Source organism: Falco rusticolus, chromosome 8 (assembly GCF_015220075.1).
Source record: "Falco rusticolus isolate bFalRus1 chromosome 8, bFalRus1.pri, whole genome shotgun sequence".
NCBI classification, from domain to species: domain Eukaryota; kingdom Metazoa; phylum Chordata; class Aves; order Falconiformes; family Falconidae; genus Falco; species Falco rusticolus.
In genome coordinates, this window is record NC_051194.1 from 1,531,659 (window position 1) to 1,550,606 (window position 18,948).

General features: G+C 39.7%; 1 protein-coding gene across 4 annotated transcripts in view; it reads left to right on the forward strand.

Annotated features, from left to right (window-relative positions):
• The window catches only part of KDM3B (lysine demethylase 3B), a 65,449-nt gene that overhangs the window by 930 nt on the left and 45,571 nt on the right, over positions 1–18,948 (forward strand). Inside the window, exon 1 of one of the 4 annotated variants that reach the window (XM_037397122.1) lies at positions 15,319–15,521. The exons of 2 other annotated variants lie outside the window; for them this stretch is intronic. Coding sequence is in view for 1 of the 2 variants with exons in the window: in XM_037397121.1 (XP_037253018.1) it covers positions 18,790–18,798 (9 nt within the window). In the remaining variant the exon portion in view is untranslated. Of the gene's footprint in view, positions 1–15,318; positions 15,522–18,239; positions 18,799–18,948 lie in introns of those variants that run through there. One more of the 4 variants, XM_037397121.1, reaches the window with a different exon arrangement.

The following is an 18,948-nucleotide window of genomic DNA, read 5'->3' on the forward strand; positions in this document are numbered from 1 at the left end:
GCTGTTTCCCTTTCGTGTGTCAGCCCCGCGTGCTCTCGCTGTGCGGGGGGGCATGCTGCTGGGAGCTGCGGCTGTCAATGACCCGCTGCCTGGGGAGCATGCTGCTGGGAAGAGTTTTGTTGGTTCTCTTTGCTCTTAGCTGTTTAAAAACCCTGTTGTTGCCGTAAGTTCTTGCAGAGTTCTGACTTCCCAAAGTTTCTTTGACTTCTTACAGCGATGCTGCTTTCTTTGGGTTTGTTGTAGAACTGCAACCAAGGGCTGCCAGTTGGAAAGTAGTGTGCTGGTTTTGGCTTTGCCGCCCCGGGTGGCCTGGCGCCCTATGCCTGCAGTTGAGAGCTGTGTTGATCCACTGTAGTTGCTCCCTTATTTGTTTGAGGAGAGGGAAGAAACCACCAAAACATGCAGAAAGGGGATCTTCAAATGGAAAATGGGACAAACAGCTGAGACTCTTAAACATGAAAATGTGCTCCAGTAATTAAGACCTGGTCTGGAGAGCTACTCTTGTAGCAGACTGTTTGACATGTATCATTAGTACTCTTGTGTTATGGAATAATTAAATTCCAAATATGAGTATGATGTAATGAATTTTTGGTGTGCCTGACCTTATTAGTGTTTTGGTGGACAGACTGGTAGAGTGTTGTCTTTTTTTTTTAATCTGTGAATCTGTCCAATAAAAAAGTAGTCACTTGTTTCCCAGTTAGTCATTGCTGTCCAACCATGTGACACCTGTTAGATTACCTAACAAAGTAAAAATCAACTTCTGTGCTTGATAGCATGGGAAGAATGGGATTTTTACGTGTGGCAATTCGTTACCTTTGCTCAGCACTACAGTTCTTACCCCAGTTCCTCTCACCAATAACCTTCCACTTAGTACAGTTACAGTGATGCAGCTGTCTCTAACAGTATATGTCCAGATCTGTACAAGAACTCTTAAATGTGATCTCTGAAAAATGTGCCTTGAGTATTTTACACAGTTCTTCAATGTGGAATGCTTGGTGTTGTCATGGAACCTTTCATGCATAATGAACACTGATTTGACAATGATAATGATGTATGATCAGAAAAATAAGTCATCTTTTTAAACTCATTCTGCCAGAAGAAGTGACGAGTTGGCACCAATCAGTCAAGTGCAGTTTAGGAAATACTCATCTGAGGTAAAGTAATAATGTTGACTAGGTCTGAAAAAGGCTAGAACAAAATGTGTTGTATTCTTAGGGTTACTTAAGTCTGTGGTTTCTCACAGTATTCTGTAAGGATGGTTTCACTTACTAGCCCATAGTCTGACGTTGGGTTTTTAGAAATACAAAACTGCAGTTGAATATCTACATCTTTCCAAGGCAGAAAACTCAGTAATAGATAAGAAGTATAGAACTTAAAGTGTTTCAGAAAACAGCAGAAAAATGCTTTGTTTTTTTTTTTGTTGTTGTTGTTTTTTTTTAATGAGGAAGCTGTTAGTTATTCTGGTGGAGTAAAGCCTCTGGTTTTGCTTTTATTTTTTCTCCCTCTGTATAAATTTGATTATAGAGAGTAGCTCTTAAATATTCTTACTTTGATAAAATGTGGAATAATCAAATTATGTTAGTCCACAGAAAATACATATAATGGTCAGTTGTGCTATCTTCAGAGCACCTAGAGGAAATCCTGACGAAAAACTGTGCTATTAGAAAACAGCTTTGCCTTTTCTAACTAGAAACAGATCTTACCCTTTTTTTTTTTAACTGTCTGTTAGGACAGGATCATAGAAGACCTGTCAAGCTTTAGTTCACTTTTGTCCTGCTATTATAAAAGGACATATTGCATGTTAATGGCAGAATAGCTAAACATGTCATATGCAGGACAGTACTACTGTTGCTTATTTGAAAAACAGAAGTGTGTGAGATGACTTTTAATGCATACACAAGCTATACAAATACTGCAGAAGTTTGGAGGCCTAGGACACAAGGTGTTTTGTGAAGGATTGTTTTGGAATAATACACATATATTTCTTATGGTAGATGGTAAAGAAAGGGTTGGTTGTTTTGGTTTGGTATTTTCCCTTTTATGGATATTAAGTTCTGTCTCACACAAGGTTTTTTATGTCTGTTTTTTTAATCTTATTTCCTACAGTAATATCCACGTACAATTGAATGTATTCTGGAGACATTTTCACTTGTACATGATATGTAGATTCTATAGCTTAATGAAAACATGGAGTAATCTAAAGTATTTTATTCATAAGGGATTTCATTGAATAAAGTTGCTATTTAGAAATTACCTGAATTTAGGAATAAGCTTACTCACAAAGTAAATTATCAGAACTGTTTGAGTTAACCATAAATCTCAGGGTATTTCAACTAGTTTTTCTGACTGAGTGATGTTGGAAAAGAATGTCTTCCTGTCTGGAGACTGTATGTAGTAGATGAGAAATGCTGGGACCCTACAGGACTGGATTTAGATTTATGTGCTCTCAAGCAGTTTTCAGATGCTGCTTGAAAGTCATCTTGATAGTAGAGGAGAACGTAGGAAAATGTACATATACTGTCTGTTTGGTTTAGGGTGTGTGGAGGTTCTTGCCAGCTGTGCAGATGTGTCTCCTGCCAAATTTCAGACCTCAGTGACTGGGACTGAATGGGGAGTTTGTAGAGGCTTTCAAGCTACATCAGATAGGGAAAGGAATTTTCGGACAGGGAGTTGAAACTGGGACTCTTGTGGAAGTGGTGGGAGGTTCACAAGAAGTTGGGGTTTCTGAGTCCGGAATATCCCGATTGCTTTCTGTGCCACTGTACTCGTCTTCGGTTCCTTCTGTCCTGCAGAGGTGATCATGTTCCTGGATCATTCTTTGTGTCCGTGAGACACTTGGATGCATTTGCATATTGAAAGCATCTATGAAGGGGAGTGGATCGCAGAAGGTGGTCTAGGCTTTGTTTGTTTCCCAGAGTAGTGTCTCTTGTTGCTGCTGTTGAAGGCAGAATACGGTGTTGGATGGGTGTTGGTGAGACCAGTAGGTATATCTTTAATGCTGCTACTTGTAAGAGAGGAGTTTAAGAACAAACAGGATGTTGAACATTTTTTCAAATAATTTTTTACTTTGCAAAATACAGTTCTTTGAAGGAGAGCTGACTGCAAAAGTAGTGGATACACATTTTCCTCACTCGCTCTGTGATACTTTATTGGTGGCCTAAGTACAAAGTACTATGAGTGCGTGTTATGTCACAGGGTTTTTTTCTGATAGCCTTTCTGTCTTCCCATGTGTGAAAGAGACATCCACACTGGAAAATTTGCGTTCACACAGTGAGCAACGTCTTCTGTGACTCTACTGATGACTTCTCATCTATAACCATTTATACTACTGAAATGCAACGAGCAGGGATGATAGGGGGGTGGAATACCTCTGTATATGTAGCTTATGTAAGTATAAGTTTACATGATTTTTTTTTTTTTTTTAATTATCTTGGCTGCCTTGGCAGGTGTCACAAGTGAGTGGTTTAGGTCACTTAAAGAATCACCATCAAAGGCAGTAGCGAAGTAGTTTTGATATGAATTTGTGGAAGTGTGACTTCACAAAGTTTTGTGGCAAGACTCACTATTACTTATTACACAGATAAATCAAAGAAGAATCAAATTAAAATTAAGCTGAAAAGATTTACACAGAAACTAAAGATGTAAAAGGGTAAGGGAGACCCTCATATTAAGTCACGAGGTTCAGAGTGGACTCCCCTGCTTTCTGAACTGTTAATAGAGCTTTGATGTGGCTAGATCCAATCTTAGTCTCTGACTGGGATGGTGGTATATATCTATAGGATGTATAAGGTTTATCCATAGTTTAAGGCTGATCACAAGCTTTTAGCAGCACTTAATCATTGACTATCATTTACAAAGTGGCTCAGTAGGATTTACTACAATCACAACAGTAACTTAATTACAGAGTCAATGGTAACATTCCTTCTATACTTGCTACAAGGTACATAAGTCAAGTCACACACGCATGCACACAGACACAAAGGAACAGATGTACATAGATATATATACCTCTCTCAAGAAAAAAAAAAGGGTACAGAGGTATACCTATTAAAAGTTCCCCTTGCGTTCAGTGGAGTATCCACATTGAATGCTTTTGGATTTCTCAACAGGCGAAGGGTTGAGCCTCAAGGTGTGGGGGGTATCAGCCCAGGCTCCATCATCAGCTTTCGTCCTAACTTTGCAGACTTTGGAGTCTGTGAGCTGAGAGGCGTCCCGCGCAGAGGGAGATGCTGGCTGCAGCCTGCTGTGGTCCAGGAGGGCTCAAAAGGGCCTCGCTTAGGACCGGTGCTTATAGGGGCAGAGGTGATTGGCTTTAGTCAACTGTAAGTTTCCATCCTGGCCACAATCTTGAGTCGGTAATCACTGGAATTTTGCAAATTCCAGTGATGGTGGTATCGTACCACTCGGGTTATGATTCAGGTAAGGAATGCTCCAAGGCTGTCAGGGGATGTAACGATTCAGATAAAGAATGTTTCTGGTATGGTCAGTGCTATTCCCCACCTCAGCCATCCAAGAGTTGCTGATATGGTCAGCGGACGCTTAACCACCCAACTTGTTGCACAGAGGACAAGGCTTGTCAGGGGTTCCCGGGGAGGGGGTGAGGTGCACCACCACAGCAGTGTACCTGCAGTAGAGGAAACTCAGTGTGATTTGTGAAATTCTCAAAAGGATGTTGGCAGATTTGTAGTGATTATCAAGTTCTAGATGAGGAATGGGGTGGGGACTCAAGCTAAGGAGCCTTCCCAGACTTGTGCCACCTCTGGTGGTTGTCCCTGTCTCCTGCTCACCGCATATCAAAGGGCACAGCAGATGGTGGCTGTGGAAAGGAATTGATAGGACTGGTTGTGGCAGTGGTGTTATCAGGGCTGGCAGTGGGGCTGGGAGGTGAAGAAGGGCTGTTCCCTCAAAATACAGGTTACAGAGAAGTAACAGTAACAAAATTAGTATAGCAGTGTACAGAGAGGCTTATTAGCCTGCAGGCATTTGGTTAAACCCTTTGCAGAGTTGTCCTTACACAACACTGATTCCGTGTCCACTGGGTACCTTGTTACCCTGCTGTCTTCCATGTTCCTGTTAAACAAGACACTGCAAGTTCCTGTCTTTTTTTTTTTTTTTTCTCCTTTTTTCTGCCCTTTTCCTTATTTGAGGATACTTGTTATAATTTCTTGACACCTGGTAGCAGTTACTGTACATGTGCCTGAGTTTCAGTTGAACTGCTTTATTCCTGGGCATTATGGAAATGCCCATTTTGAATGTTCACTGTGCCTACGTGGCATTTGTGCAGTGTTTCTGATATTTTAGGAAGTGCCATTCTACTGAGCATATTATGCTGGTCTGCGTGTGTGTGGTAATTTCAATACATTTTAAGCCTATTGGACTTGCACAAAATAAATATGTTCGGGGAAGTGTAGGCAGAAGTATGGAAGCTCTAGGTTGAGAAGATAAGCTTGTAAGACAGAGAAATGCTGCCTCTAATACAGCAGGCTGAGTATTTTACATTTGTGTCAATGAAGGAGCAGCAGTGCTGGACAAGGTTGAAGTCCACCTAGTCCTCCCCGCTTCGCCCTCACTGGTCTTGTGCTGGTCAGATGTGGATGTCTCTGCGCAGTTGTGGAAGGAATCAAAATTGTTCAGCCTTCCACCAGTAGGCTGCTGGGTGGGAGTTTTCTGAAATGATGCTTAGCTGTAAAATCACATGCAGCATGACAGCTATATATTTGCATCAGTGAAGGGTTAAAACCTAAGTTTTTGCGTATCTGATAGTGGATACTTTGTAGAGCTCTCTGACTTGTCAATACTGGATTGACTTTGGAGAGTCAGCCCCTCTCCTGCTTGATGTTTGTTGCAGCAGAATCAAAGGTTTCAGATTCCCTGGTTCAGACTTGGTGAACCATGGTTATTTGACTTAGGAAAATTACTGCTTGAAACAGGCATACTGCTTAAAATGTATATTCAAGGAATCTCTTACTAGAGTTAATCCATCATCTTTATATTTAGTGTTAATTGCATCTACAAGGTTTTTTTTGTAATGGTGAAAGCAATATGAAAAATTGTAGAGTTCTTGCATGTTAATTTAATTAAATTCAGATCCAGCTTTTGCAAGTGAAATCTGGAAAGCTACTGCGTACTGGCAGTCTGTCTGCAGGAAGTTCCTTGTAAGTGTTTGCATTTGCAGATCACACTGTTAGCCTTTGAAGAAGTTGAATGTTCCAGTGACAGGCAGAAGAGATTTAGAGATCTCGTTAAAATAATTTGTTTTGACCTTTTTGAATATTGTTTGGTAGTGTTGAAGTGTAACAGCAGAAACAAGAGAAAAAGCCTAGAAAAACAAAATATACTTTGGCAAGACCTTAGATTTATTTTTTTTTCTTCCCCCATTATTGTCAAAATGTAGCATATTTCTCCTTTGGCAGTTTATTTTCTTGGGTGGGCAATGTTGACATGGTATGTACAGGGCTTGCCTTTTACCAAATAAAATGCCGTAAGCTGGGAAAGTGGAAACCATGTAGTTTATTATCTGTTTGGTGAATATATAGTCACTTCATTTAGATGAATTTTTAGTTATGGCTACAGAAAGCAGCAGACTCAGTAAGAGCTGTGCAAATAGAATAAAATTTAGCAAGTTGAATTACTAGTACATATAATCATAAATTAGGTTGCTCTCCCGTTATATTTGTTGGTATTTTTTTCTTTGAGGCAGTTGTATGCATCACACTTCAAATAAAAGCAAGAGACTGAATCATGTATTTGTAATGTCAGTAGTTCAGCACTGTAACTGATACGGTTTTTGAGCTACAGGTTGGCAGTTGGGAGTCCATTTTGTCGTTCAAATGGTTGCAGAAAGTCAGGTTTCTGTAATATCCATACTTTGATGTTTTCTGCTTTCAGCGGTGGTATCAGTGGAGATACTAGAAGTTTGAAAGGTGTCTTTTGTTTATTTGTTTATGCTTCTAGGTGTGACTGCAGGGCACGCCTGATGCAGGAATTCCTGTGGAATGCTAGAAGTTGCATACTTTATTCTGTCAGTTTTCAAATGGAAGACTGGTTATTTTGTAGGAGGTGAAAACACAATGACTTCTGGATATGGAACAATTTCTACTTGAAATGCAAGTGATTGTGACCAAGTGGGGGTTTTGTCCTGAGTTATTGCTGTGTTACATCTCCCTGCTTTGATGGCAATGCATTTCCTAAATGTTTTGGATGAAAAATGTAGGCCAGTGTTTTAACTCAGCAACTGTTTCAAGAAATCTCTTTTGTAGTTTTAACTTCTTGAGGTACAAGGCATTTATTTATTTTCTGTAGGAAAGCGATCTTCTGCATGTAGTATGTATATACGTATTCCCCGGGCAAATTCTGTGCGCTGAGTAGTGGTTTCCTTTTGGCTGATCTTGTTCAGTGCTTCAGTGAATTATTTCTGCCCATTCTTTTTTTCCTTCAAGGTCTATCTTGTGATTGTTTACATTTCTACAGTGTTTCCATGCACATACATTGACTTCTCTGTATTGCCACCATGTGTTTGTGGTTTTTACAGAATCCCTGCTTTTTTAACAGACTTACAAGCTGATGGTGGCTTCAGAAGTATTTCTGTATAGCAGCATCATGTTCTTACAGAAATGTTTGGAGAAATTTCTTTCTAAGAAAATTTAGCCAGCGTAATGAAAGTTTGTGTATTGCGTTTGTGGTTGGTTGTTACATAGCTTTTTAATGTGGTCATAAAATACATTTATTCATGCAGTAACTTCTCTTGATAGTGTTAGAGAGCTCTCTAAGTAGTCATGATGCTTCCAGTTTCCACTGCTGATTACAGAACCAAATAAAAATTCGCGTTTTACGTCCACATAGTTATTGTCCTGAGATCACTATGCTTCAACTCCAGTTAAGCACAATGCTTCATGCTTTCCTTGTGAAGCTGCTGGAGTTGGCATCTAATAATTTGTGCTACCTCCTTTTGATTAGATGCTTTATAATCAAGGCATCCAGCTTTTCAGTCAGTGGCAGATCCGTTTTCTTCTGTAGTTTCAAATATGATTTGAAACTGTTCTTAATGCAAGCTTAACTGTAGTTGGAAAAAAATCTTACTACTTCTGCCTTATTACCATTGATTAACTGATTGTGCTCTTCTGAGGTATTGCTGCTTGGTGGTGACCCCCTTGTTGCCAGTACTCGCTGTTGGGCATCCCTCTTTAGTAGCTCACCTGTGCTAGATGGTGATGCTCCATTTGCAAAAAAAAAACAAAGAAAGATGGGAAGGTTTCCTTGAATAGCCAAGTTTTCTTTGCAGTATTTGCATGCTTAGCAGACCTTTTGCCACCTTTCTGAATTTTCTCTGAAAAGCCCATGGTTTTGTTGATGTCCACTTTGTTTGTTTCAGCATTAATAACTGTATTCAGAGACGAGTTTCATTTGTTAGAGTTGCTCAGTATGCTAAATGACATTGAGGTGGGTGATTCTGGAGAGAGGCTGACAATTAATTCCTTAGACATTCTTCTGAAGAATAGCATAATTTTCTACTTAAGAGGAATAGCTTTGGTTTCTTATTTTCAGTTTGTTGAAAATGTGGCATTAAGATCCAGGGTAAAGCTTTTCTTTGAGATTGAGGTTTTTTTAACTGTAGTCATGTGGTCTGTCTATAAGTCATCTAATAACTTAAACCAGATTTTTTACTTCATCCAATTTAATCTATAAAACTCAGCAAAAATGAGATGTACTACTACTTTATCACTAATGTTTTTTTCATGGAAGATGTCAAACTTGGAAAGCAAAGGAAAAAGAGTGAGGCAAACCAGAATGAGCAGTTGGAATAGCAAATTTTCAGAGGCTGTGATTATAAGAACTTTTGGAAGTTCCTCAGATTCTGCTCTGGTCTGCATAAGGTATCCTTAGATTTGAGGCCAGGAATGTGTGTAGAGAAATTTGATACTTTTTATGCCAGCTTTATCAGTGATGTTAAAAATTATGTTGCAATAATTGTACTGCTCCAGTACTTGCCATTTCAAAACTAGTAATTTTCATCCTGCTTTTATTATTCCCTCTAGACTTTTCTAAATCTCAGCCCTTCATTTTCAGTGCAGTGCCACTTAATGCTTTGGATACACAAGTTCAGGTTAGATGGAGTAAGAAAAAGTCTTTCATGTCATATGTAAGTTATGTAGTTAAAACTTTCTTTCACTTTTAATTCCTTCTGTTTATTGTAATTCTTTTTTTTTTCCCCAGCCCTGTCCCCCACCCCTCACCTGAAACTTATTTTAATATCTGGCAAACCACTAGTACTGTCTTACTACCAGACTAATAGTTATCAGGTTTGTTCTTTCTGATTTTTAAATACAGGTGTATTTGCCAATTGCCAGTTATACAGGTACCAATTTTAAATTGTTTAAAAAGTCTGGGTATCAAACCTGCAATTTAAGGTGTTGCTTTTCTTTCGAGTTCCAAACTGGAGGTCCTTATCCTTTTCTTGCTGATAATTGGGTTGTAGAATGCTTGGGATTAGGAACAACCTACTTGGGTTTCTAGGTGATGTGTTTTGTGAAACATAAGATACCATCATCTCTACAGTTCAAATAGCTGCAGAAAGAAACAGTAGCCAAAAAAGATTGTTTTGCTGTTAGTTCACTGAAGTAGGTTTTTATGATGCTTTGATTGGGATGCAGGCAGACATCAGGTAAAGGTAACGTTTTAGAAGAAATAGCAACAAAAAGCACATTATTTAACAAAAATATGTGTGTGCAAAACAAATTTATTCTGTGAAACTCATACATTCCAGTAGCTCAAATGTTTCAATTTACTAATAGCAGAGAAAATTTAGAACTGTTAATTTTAGTATAAATTAAGGGAAGAAAGTGTCACTTTTTAAGGATAGGCTTGGGGAGTTGTGAATGAGTTCTTGGTTTGCAAAATGGGCTGGTGCTCCTTCAAAAGGCAGTCTTTCTCTGGCTCCACAGCAAGGAGGTCTCCGATGGCAGCAAGTTTCTGTAGGAATGCAAACATTTTCTGAAATAAAGTTCCTCTTAGAAGGCAAAGCATAGCGATTAACATATTTGGCTCTGCCTGGTGTAAAGTACACCACAATTACTGGATTCATTTCAGAGTGTGAAGGATGTTACGTAACTGGCTCGAGATACGGCTTGCATAAAGTGGTACTGTGCCTGGTGTGCATGGTGTTGCAGTTCGTGATTCAGTTGGTTTGACAGACTTGTGTTGGCCATGCAGCCACAGGGCTATGAGGTTACCGTTAGATCCCAAATTTGACTTGGATAGCATTTGTTATCCAAGAGAGATACCTGGCACAGTCATTTTCTTGTTTGGCTTAAACCAAATCTGTGTAAATCAGCTCGTATCTGGGGGTGTTCAGCTGATTGACAGTTGTTGTGGGTCTTGCTGGATAAAGTGGAAGATAGGGCAGCATATGGGAGAGACAATAGTTCAGTGCTTTGTGTTCCTATTCTTAGTGTAAGAAAAAAACATTTTGACGAAGACTTCAGTGGAAGAGTTTGGTCCGATGTTACTATAAGTCAATATATTAGCTAGGTACTATTAAAATAGTAATAAAAAAGTAACCCTTCCTATCTCTTGTGCATGATGCTTCATTGGACCCTTAAGCAAACAGCACCAAGGAAGATTGCAGGAAATCAACAATTCCTTGTGTGTGCTTGGTTTCTAGCCACATGTTCCCTGAATGTACATACCACAGTGTCAGCTGGGTTGCTTGTTCAAGGGGAAACAATGGGACTGTGTAGTGACGGTGGTGAGGCAGTGTCCTGGTGCTTTCAGTGACAGCAAGCTGTTAGTGTGATCTGATCTAAGGGTCTTTACCCATCTAAATTTCTAAAAGATGTTAATCACATAAACAAACTACAAAGAACCTCCAGCATTTTCTCAAAGTGCTGTTTTGAAAGTAACATCTTAAAGATATTTTGCATGCAGAATTATAAATGCACATATTTGTTATTTGCTGTGTATCAGGAGAATAAAACGCTATGCTACTTGAAGACTTTAAATTTAGAATTTTGGACAACTACTTTGCTTCAACTTATGATCTGGTTTGCATGGTGGCCAAATCTCATGGGGAGGGGGCAGAAGGATTGAGGCCACCCTCAGTCTGCCTTTTGCATGTGGATTGTATGAAGTGGAGTTTTTGGAGTTCCAGGCTCAATCTAAATCTGTTTGTACTTCACCTTATGTTGTAAAAAAAAAAAAAAAATGTACATCAGTTTTGAATAGTGTCTCGCTACAGGGATGAGGTAGCATGGATTGAGGCCAAGCTAGATTGCTCGCACATTCGTGCTTGTGATAATTAAGGTTGTGGACTGTCACTGTCACAGAGGCATCAACAGGGCTGTGCTCGCACAGGGCTCTGAGTGTTGATCGTTTTTGTTACAGCGGGAGTGTGGCAGTTGTAGTGGGCTCTAAAATGGCTGTGAACTGAAGCTGTACAGAATGGGGTAGGGCTTCCCAAAGATGAGACTTTCCCTTGCATTTTGTGGTTTGTGTGTGGTTTGCAGCACTTGATTTTGAGCTGTGATATTCACATTACTTGACATTTTCCTGCATATGTGTGACCAGCGTTAGGGTCAGTACTGATGCTCAAGCTGGAAATGCTGTAATACTGAAAAAAATGGGATACCGACTGCTGTTGGTTTTGGCACTTCAGTCATTCTTTCCTACCTACTTAACCCAACTCATGTAAATACATACCTTTTTGAGCCACATAAAGTAGTACTGGAAGACCAGTATTTTCAGGAATGGTTCCCTCTACTATTTTTGCTGAAATGTGTTTTGTGGGGTTTTGGTTTTGGTTTGTTTGGGGGTTTTTTTTGGTGTTTGTTTTTTTTTAAACTTCTTTTAAAAATTGTGTTAAACCAGGTCCTGACTGGAACTGTCTGGGGTTTTAGAATAATTACAGAATTTAACTATGGCATTCTTGTTTTGCAGTTGCTCCTGATTCCCCCTATAATTCTGTTACTTACTAATCTTGAAGTGTTTCTTTTTCCTCTTTTGTTAAACTAAAGTTTAAAAAAACCAACCAAACAAAAAAACCCAAACAAAACCCCTCAAACAAACAACAAACAAAAAGGTCTGAACAGGGAAACTTATTGTTGCAGTGTCAAATGAACTTACAGTAAACAAAATCATATTTTTCAGATATGCTATATTTGAGTACTTTAAGATCCAAGTTTTGGTATAGAGTTTGCTGTATATTGCTGTGGTGTCAGACCATTGTTCAGACTTGAAATGCAATGATTATAATGCCAGCCAAGAGAGATTTAAATTCCAGGAAGCTGTTTTGATTCGGTAGTTTGAAATGGCTGTACAACTAGTTATTTCTGTATCGGCCCTGACATACTTGCTTGTATAAGGTGTGTCCCAGAAAGTTGTCCAATGTTGATTTTTCATGTCATATTGTATGTATTCTGTCACTTTTTACTCTTACCTGTATAAGTGATCACCTTTGAGTAATAATCATGTGTGTCCCTCCATCTCTTTGTTGTCATTCCATCCTGTTGCATCAAACCATCATTAACTCTGCCAGTGCCATTCCTGACATGTTTCTGTAACCTCTTTTTTCCATTTCTACTATATAGAGATCTTTATAGTCTCTCTGCGTAGTCTCGTCATTGCTTCTGTTCTTGCAATCCGTCGTTCAAGGTAATTTTCTTACCCAGGTATTTCTAGTTCGATCTTAATCCCAATATCATCTCATCTCTATAGTGGGTAGATCAGATAAGACTATTTATTCTCTTTCTGGCAGGCCTTTCATGAAGACTGTTATTAAATCCCCTTTCAGTATTCTTTTTTTCGTGATAAAGCAACCTAACATCACCACTCCAAAGCCTGCATTTTCTAGACTGTTGATGGTTCTTGTTTGCTTCCTTCTGCTGTCTCCTGTTCTGACCCAAACTGGTCATAAGCATTTTAGCAGGTGTCTTACTGAGGCTGAGTAGAGACGCAATCACTTCATTGTATTGTGTACTCTACACCTGTTTATATATGTGTCTATCCTTTCTTGAAACAGTGTTAGATAGCTGAACGTATACCACCTCAAGGTCATTATAATCTGCTCACTTGTTTTTTTTTCTATAAAACTGATATTTGTCCTGTCACTGGTAGTATCTGCCTTTGTTTAGCACCTTGTGCTTGTTTTTGTGGTTATGGTGTGCTCTGATTTGAAGCACTTTCTCAAGTTTGTCAAGATAATTTTGAATTCTGTCTTCAGGTGTGCTTGCAGAGCTTTCTAATGTGTGATCTTTCTGCTGAACTTCGCAATCCTGGTGTCAGTTACAGCACTCATTGACTGTTCTCAAACACTTTCATTTTTGGAACTAGAACAGATTCCTATGAAGACCCTCAGTCAAATGCTTCGATTTTATCAGAGAATGGTTGGTTTTTGTGCTCAGCATATAGGCCATCTTTTCCTGGTGTGAGATATTACACAAAGTGTTCCAAAGCCTGAATTCAAGGTGAGAGACCTGTATTTCTCTGCTTGAGAGACCTGGTAATCTTTCTTCAAGCAGAGGATGACAGAGGCTTTATGTATCTAATCTATCTACTTGTGAATGTTTTTAAGTAGCTTTTATATGGGAGTTACTGCTCTTTCTTCGCAGCAATGGATTAGCAAAGTTTTTTCATATTTTCTAGGAAAGCTTCAAGAGTAAAAGTGAGGCAAAGTTGTTATTTGTTGTATGCAACCCAAGAATATAAAACTGTACTTTGCAAAAAAAGCTGTTCATTTAAAAAAGAAAGTGAATTGCTTGCATCTGTTGAATACTCCACATGCATTGCTTCTCAGGTTGCAATGCTTTGTTCTGACTGTATGTCCAACATAATAAAGAAACAGGCTACTAATTTCTGACTGGCATTTTGTGATGCCACCAGAAAAAGTGAGTTAGGACTGTACTGTCATCCTTGTTGTTTTCTTTGGAAATTTTTTAATAGGCTCCCGGCTTTATAGTTGGTAATGTGTTTCTGGCTCATCAGTGTATCAAAACTAAGGAACATTGGGCCAAATACCAACTTCTGAAACTCACATGAAGTGCTCCTTTTCAGTGTTAGAGATCCATTACAGCTGTGGATTTTGAGTGTTTAATTCATACTCTAGTATGTATTTAGTACAGTGTGACACTAATATTTTAAAGAAGTTAAAAAAATAAGGGAAGTTTAGTCAACAACATCAGATTTTTTTTACAGTTTTGTTTTCATTTTAATGCTGTCTGCTCTACTAAGCCAGAACTGCATTGAGGCTAGTAAACAGGTTAATTCATCATCCTTTTTTATAACTGGCTCTTTAACTGTTGAAATTGTTGAAAGGGTTTTTTAGAAGTCTGAAAGTACATGAAGGCAGGTATTTTGTTAAGTTTTTTGCAAAGAAAAGTTACTGTTACCCAGAACCCATTGATTCCTAAACCTGTTCATCTTAATTAGAAATTAAGTACTGTGTAGATTACTGTGCATGTTAAGTGTTGACTCACATGATACCAATGCTCACCTTCAGTCGCAAAACAGAAAAATATTTGTGGCCATTTATTAGCACCTTGCTATGCCAGAAGGTAATGGCGCTTTAGTAGGGTTATGATTTCTCTAGCTCCTGCTGGTTTAATACTATTTTTGTCCTTGATCCTGTCAGAAGCATTTTTGATTGGTTTGCTTAATTACCATTATGCATTATAAACATAGGGAAGTGCCAAGGAAATGCAAAAACTATGTATATTTTCTAATTTTAGTATTATATTTAGTGTCTTCACTAAATACATAGTGTCTTGATCAGTATCAACCTTTCAGCATAACTGTTCTAACAACTAGTTTCTTGGTTATGTGATGAAATCTACTTTGACTCGATATAAATTATCTCAGAGGAGGATTTTTCTCCTCAGGTTGTTTGTTTTGGTTTTTTACCTAATTTTCCTGGCTTTGGGAATCATGTGCATTAAGACACTGATGTGTGTATATTTATTTCAGATAAGATTTTTTTTGCCTTTGCTTGTAAGAAATAGTTTGAAGTGTGATTACTGGGCTGGAAGCTAAAAGTTTTCTAAGCATTGACATGTACATCAACTTTGTCTCACATAATGGATTCCAAATAATGATTGCATTAGAAAACTACTATAGTTTATTTTTTTTTTAACCTCATTTAATGGTGGTACTAGTTGCATGAGATCTCAAATGTGTCTCCCAAGTTGAAAACAACAAGGTCTGTTTTCTGTGTTAGGCGATGGGAAGGTAGATACTGAGATTCTAATTCCTTCTTTCCCACATGTTGACAATGTAGTTCTTTCTACATCATGAGTAAGAGGTCATGGACTGACTTGTTACACAGTCTTGCTTGGCAGTCTGCAACAGATTCCTACCAGTGCCTCCTTTCTGGGCGTAAGTACTATTATTCCAATTTACAGATGGGGAAACTCAGCCAGTGAGACTAAATGGCTTGACCAAGGTCATGCAGGAAGCCTCTGATGAAGCAGGGAATTGAACCTGGGTCTCTGGCTACTCTCTAGCAACTGATGGACCATCCTTCCTTTCAAAAATAGGTAAATTTTAAGACCATTTTAAGGGATATTTTTGAACTTGGATTTTTTTGCCATCTTCTGCTTTTTATAATATATAAAACCCTAAGATGTAAAGATTTCATGTTTTTCATAGATGGCAGCTACATTAGACCTTTGTGCAAATTCTAATGCAATAAGCTGCCGTATTTTTTCTATTTTAAGTCATGTTTAGAGCCTGTGTGTCACCTGATGAAAAAGACCAATATATCTGTCTTACCTACACTATGGTCTTACTATTGTTGCTTTTACAGTGGAACTGATGTTGGAAAACTTAAAGAGGTAATTCCATTGAACCAGACTGTAGTTCTCTGTAGTGTATTAAGGCTGGACTGTTAGGGTATAGTAGCTACACAAGAATGTGTCTTCTGGAAAATACACTTCAGGCTGTCTTTGTATATCAAACAAGGCAGAGCAACAGCTCTGCTTTCTAGTATCACTTTTTCGTGGGACAGGCAAAAAAATAAAAAGGGAAGGGAGGGGGAGAATTACAGGTGTGTATGCACCCTGTGTTTTTTGTGTTTGGGGGAAAAATGGTTTTGTAGATTAAAAGAACCTCAAACAATCAAAACATAAGCCAATTAAGTCTGCAATTAGATTTTTGCTTAGGGAAGGTGTTTTTCCCCATAGGAGAACATGGGAAATTCTGCAGGTGCATTTCTGTCTAAGCACCATCATGTTTTTAAATGTGATACAGACATAGCTGCACTAATTGCGTATCTGGTTGCTGTCATCAATACCACTGTTTAAAAGCATTGGTATTAACAAAGCACCATTGCTGTTCTTACCAGCAGCTTGTCAAAATTGATTGTCAGCAGAGTTAGCAGGGTCAGCAGAAGATACTGTCAGTAGATGTGACCCTATGAATTGTTGGGCCATGGATACATTTGAGAGGTAGTTTATTCTGCTGTAGCCAAGGCTTTAGCATGCAGATGTTTCCCTCTTGACACTTGAAATTACACAATTTTCAAATTAAGATGAGAGAAAAAAACCCCAAGACATTCTTAATTATAATGCAGCCACTTTGCTTAAGGCTTCTGGGGGTTTGAACAAAGGGAGAATATTTCTGTTTACTACTTTATCAAAAGGAAATACGCTTATTCACTCTTAAGTCTATCTCCTCTGCCCTTACTTTCCTTGCTTTAAGCATCTCTTTCAGAATTCCCTTAGTGTTTTTCACATAGAATCCCAGCATATTGGGCATCAGTTCATGAATATGCTGTAGTTATTGTCTGTAGTAATACAAAGTGGTATAGGCACAAACACTCAGTGTGCTGTGCAGGTCTGCTGCTGCTTCTTGCACACCCAGTATGCAAAGTGATTTCAGGTTCTGGAAATAGAAACTGAGAACACAGCTGTTTATATTGAGTTTTTCATCCTTTTTGATGCTGCGTGATCTGTTGGAAACTACTGACAATATCATGTGTGGTGTTGCATGGATCTGGAACAGCTCCCTTGCATCTGTGTGTAGGAAAATACTCTGGGGGTATTGACTTAGAATTAGTAACACCTTTTTAATGGTTAGAAGTCAAAAGTTTGGCAGGATTGCATTGTTTACGTTGATTATACAAAGATGGAAGAAAACTGAGTATTGAAGGTAAAGCATGTAAAACAAACTTGTCCTTGCTTCTCTGTACTAATCAGCTTTGTAGGGAGATGATCTTAACGTGATAATGTTGTAAATCTCTTCTGTCCTTTTGATCCAGTTCATGGGTCTGGGATTTTAGAAGGGAAAACTATAAGGTCTGTCTTCCATGTTAGGTGATGGAAGTAGAATAGTTCAGTTGGAAGGGACCTATAATGATAGTCTAGTCCAACTGCTGACCGCTTCAGGGCTGACCAAAAGCTAAAGCGTGTTATTAAGGGCATTGTCCAAACGCCTCTTTAAACACTGACAAGCGCGGGGCATCGACTGCCTCTCCAGGAAGCCTGTTGCAGTGTCTGACCACCCTCTCGGTAAAGAAATGTGTCCGTTCCCTTTTGTCCAGCCTGAACCTCCCCTGGCACAGCTTTGAGCCGTCCCCGTCCCCACGCATCCTGTCCCTGGATCTGAGGGAGCAGAGATCACCTCCCTCTCCACGTCCCCTCCTCAGAGCTGCAGAGAGCAACGGGGTCGCCCCTCAGCCTCTGCCCCAAACTAGGCAAACCCAGAGTCCTGGGCGGCTGCTGGCGGGATGTGCCTTCCAGCCCCTCACCAGCTCCGTTGCCCTCTCTGGACACATTCGAGGACCTTCACATCCTTCTCAAATGGTGGGGCCCAGCGGCGCAGGCAGCGCTCTAAGTGAGGCCGCAGCAGCGCTGGGCACAGTGGGACAGTCCCCTCCTGACCGGCGGGCTGAGCTGTGGCTGATGCCCCCGGGATGCGGTTTGCCCTCTTGGTGCCAGGGCTCGCTGCTGGCTCCTCTTGAGCTGCTGCCCACCAGCACCCACAGGTCCCTTGCTGCAGGGCTGCTCTCCAGCCACTCCTCTCCCAGTTTGTGCTGGCGTCAGGCATTATTCTGTCCTTGGGACAGAATCTGGCCATTTGTTCTTGTTATGTTTCATGCCATTGATGATTGCCCAATGCTGCAATCTTTCTAGATCCCTCTGCTAAGTCTTTTGTCCCTTGAGAGTCAGCAGCACCTGCCAGTTTGGTATCATTAGCAACCTTGCTAATGGTGCATTCAGTTCCTACATCCAGATCACTGTTAAAAAGACTGAACAGCACTGGCCCTAGGACTGAGCTCTGAGGAATGCCACTGGTGACCAGTCGCCAGCCATATGTAGCCTCATTCACTGAAACCCTTTGAGCCCTGCCATCCGGCCAGTTCTACACCCAATATACTGTGAACTTGCTTACCTTGCAGTTGGACAACTTGCCCAGAAGACTGCTGTGAGGAACAGTACCTAAAGCCTTACTAAAATCCAGAAAAACTCCATCCACTGCTTTCCCTTCATCTACTGGGTGGAAGGTCTTGTGGTAGAAAGAGATTAAATTAGTTAAGCAGTACTTTCCCTTTTTGAACCCATGTTGGCTGTGCTTGATCATTCCATTGTCCTTTAAACGTCTTTCACTAGCACGCTGGGTGGCTTTCATCGGTTTTCTGGGTACTGAAATTAGACTAACAGGTCTGTAGGTCCCTGGATCCTCCCTCATGGCCTTGTAAATTGGAATACTGTTGGATAGCTTCCAGTCAGCGTGAACCTCCCCAAACTCCCAAGACCTCTGGCAGATGATTGAGAAGGGGTCCTGCTGTAAGGTCCATCTGCTAGGATGTTCCAGGTAATATTGCTACTGCTTTGTATGTGATGGGTACGCAGTATTTGTCAGAATGTTTAGTGAACCTCTTAAATGTGGAACACCCATCTTGAAGTTCATCACAGGCTATTTCTTGTAGGCTTGGTTTGGTGGTTTTTTTGTTGTTGTTGTTGT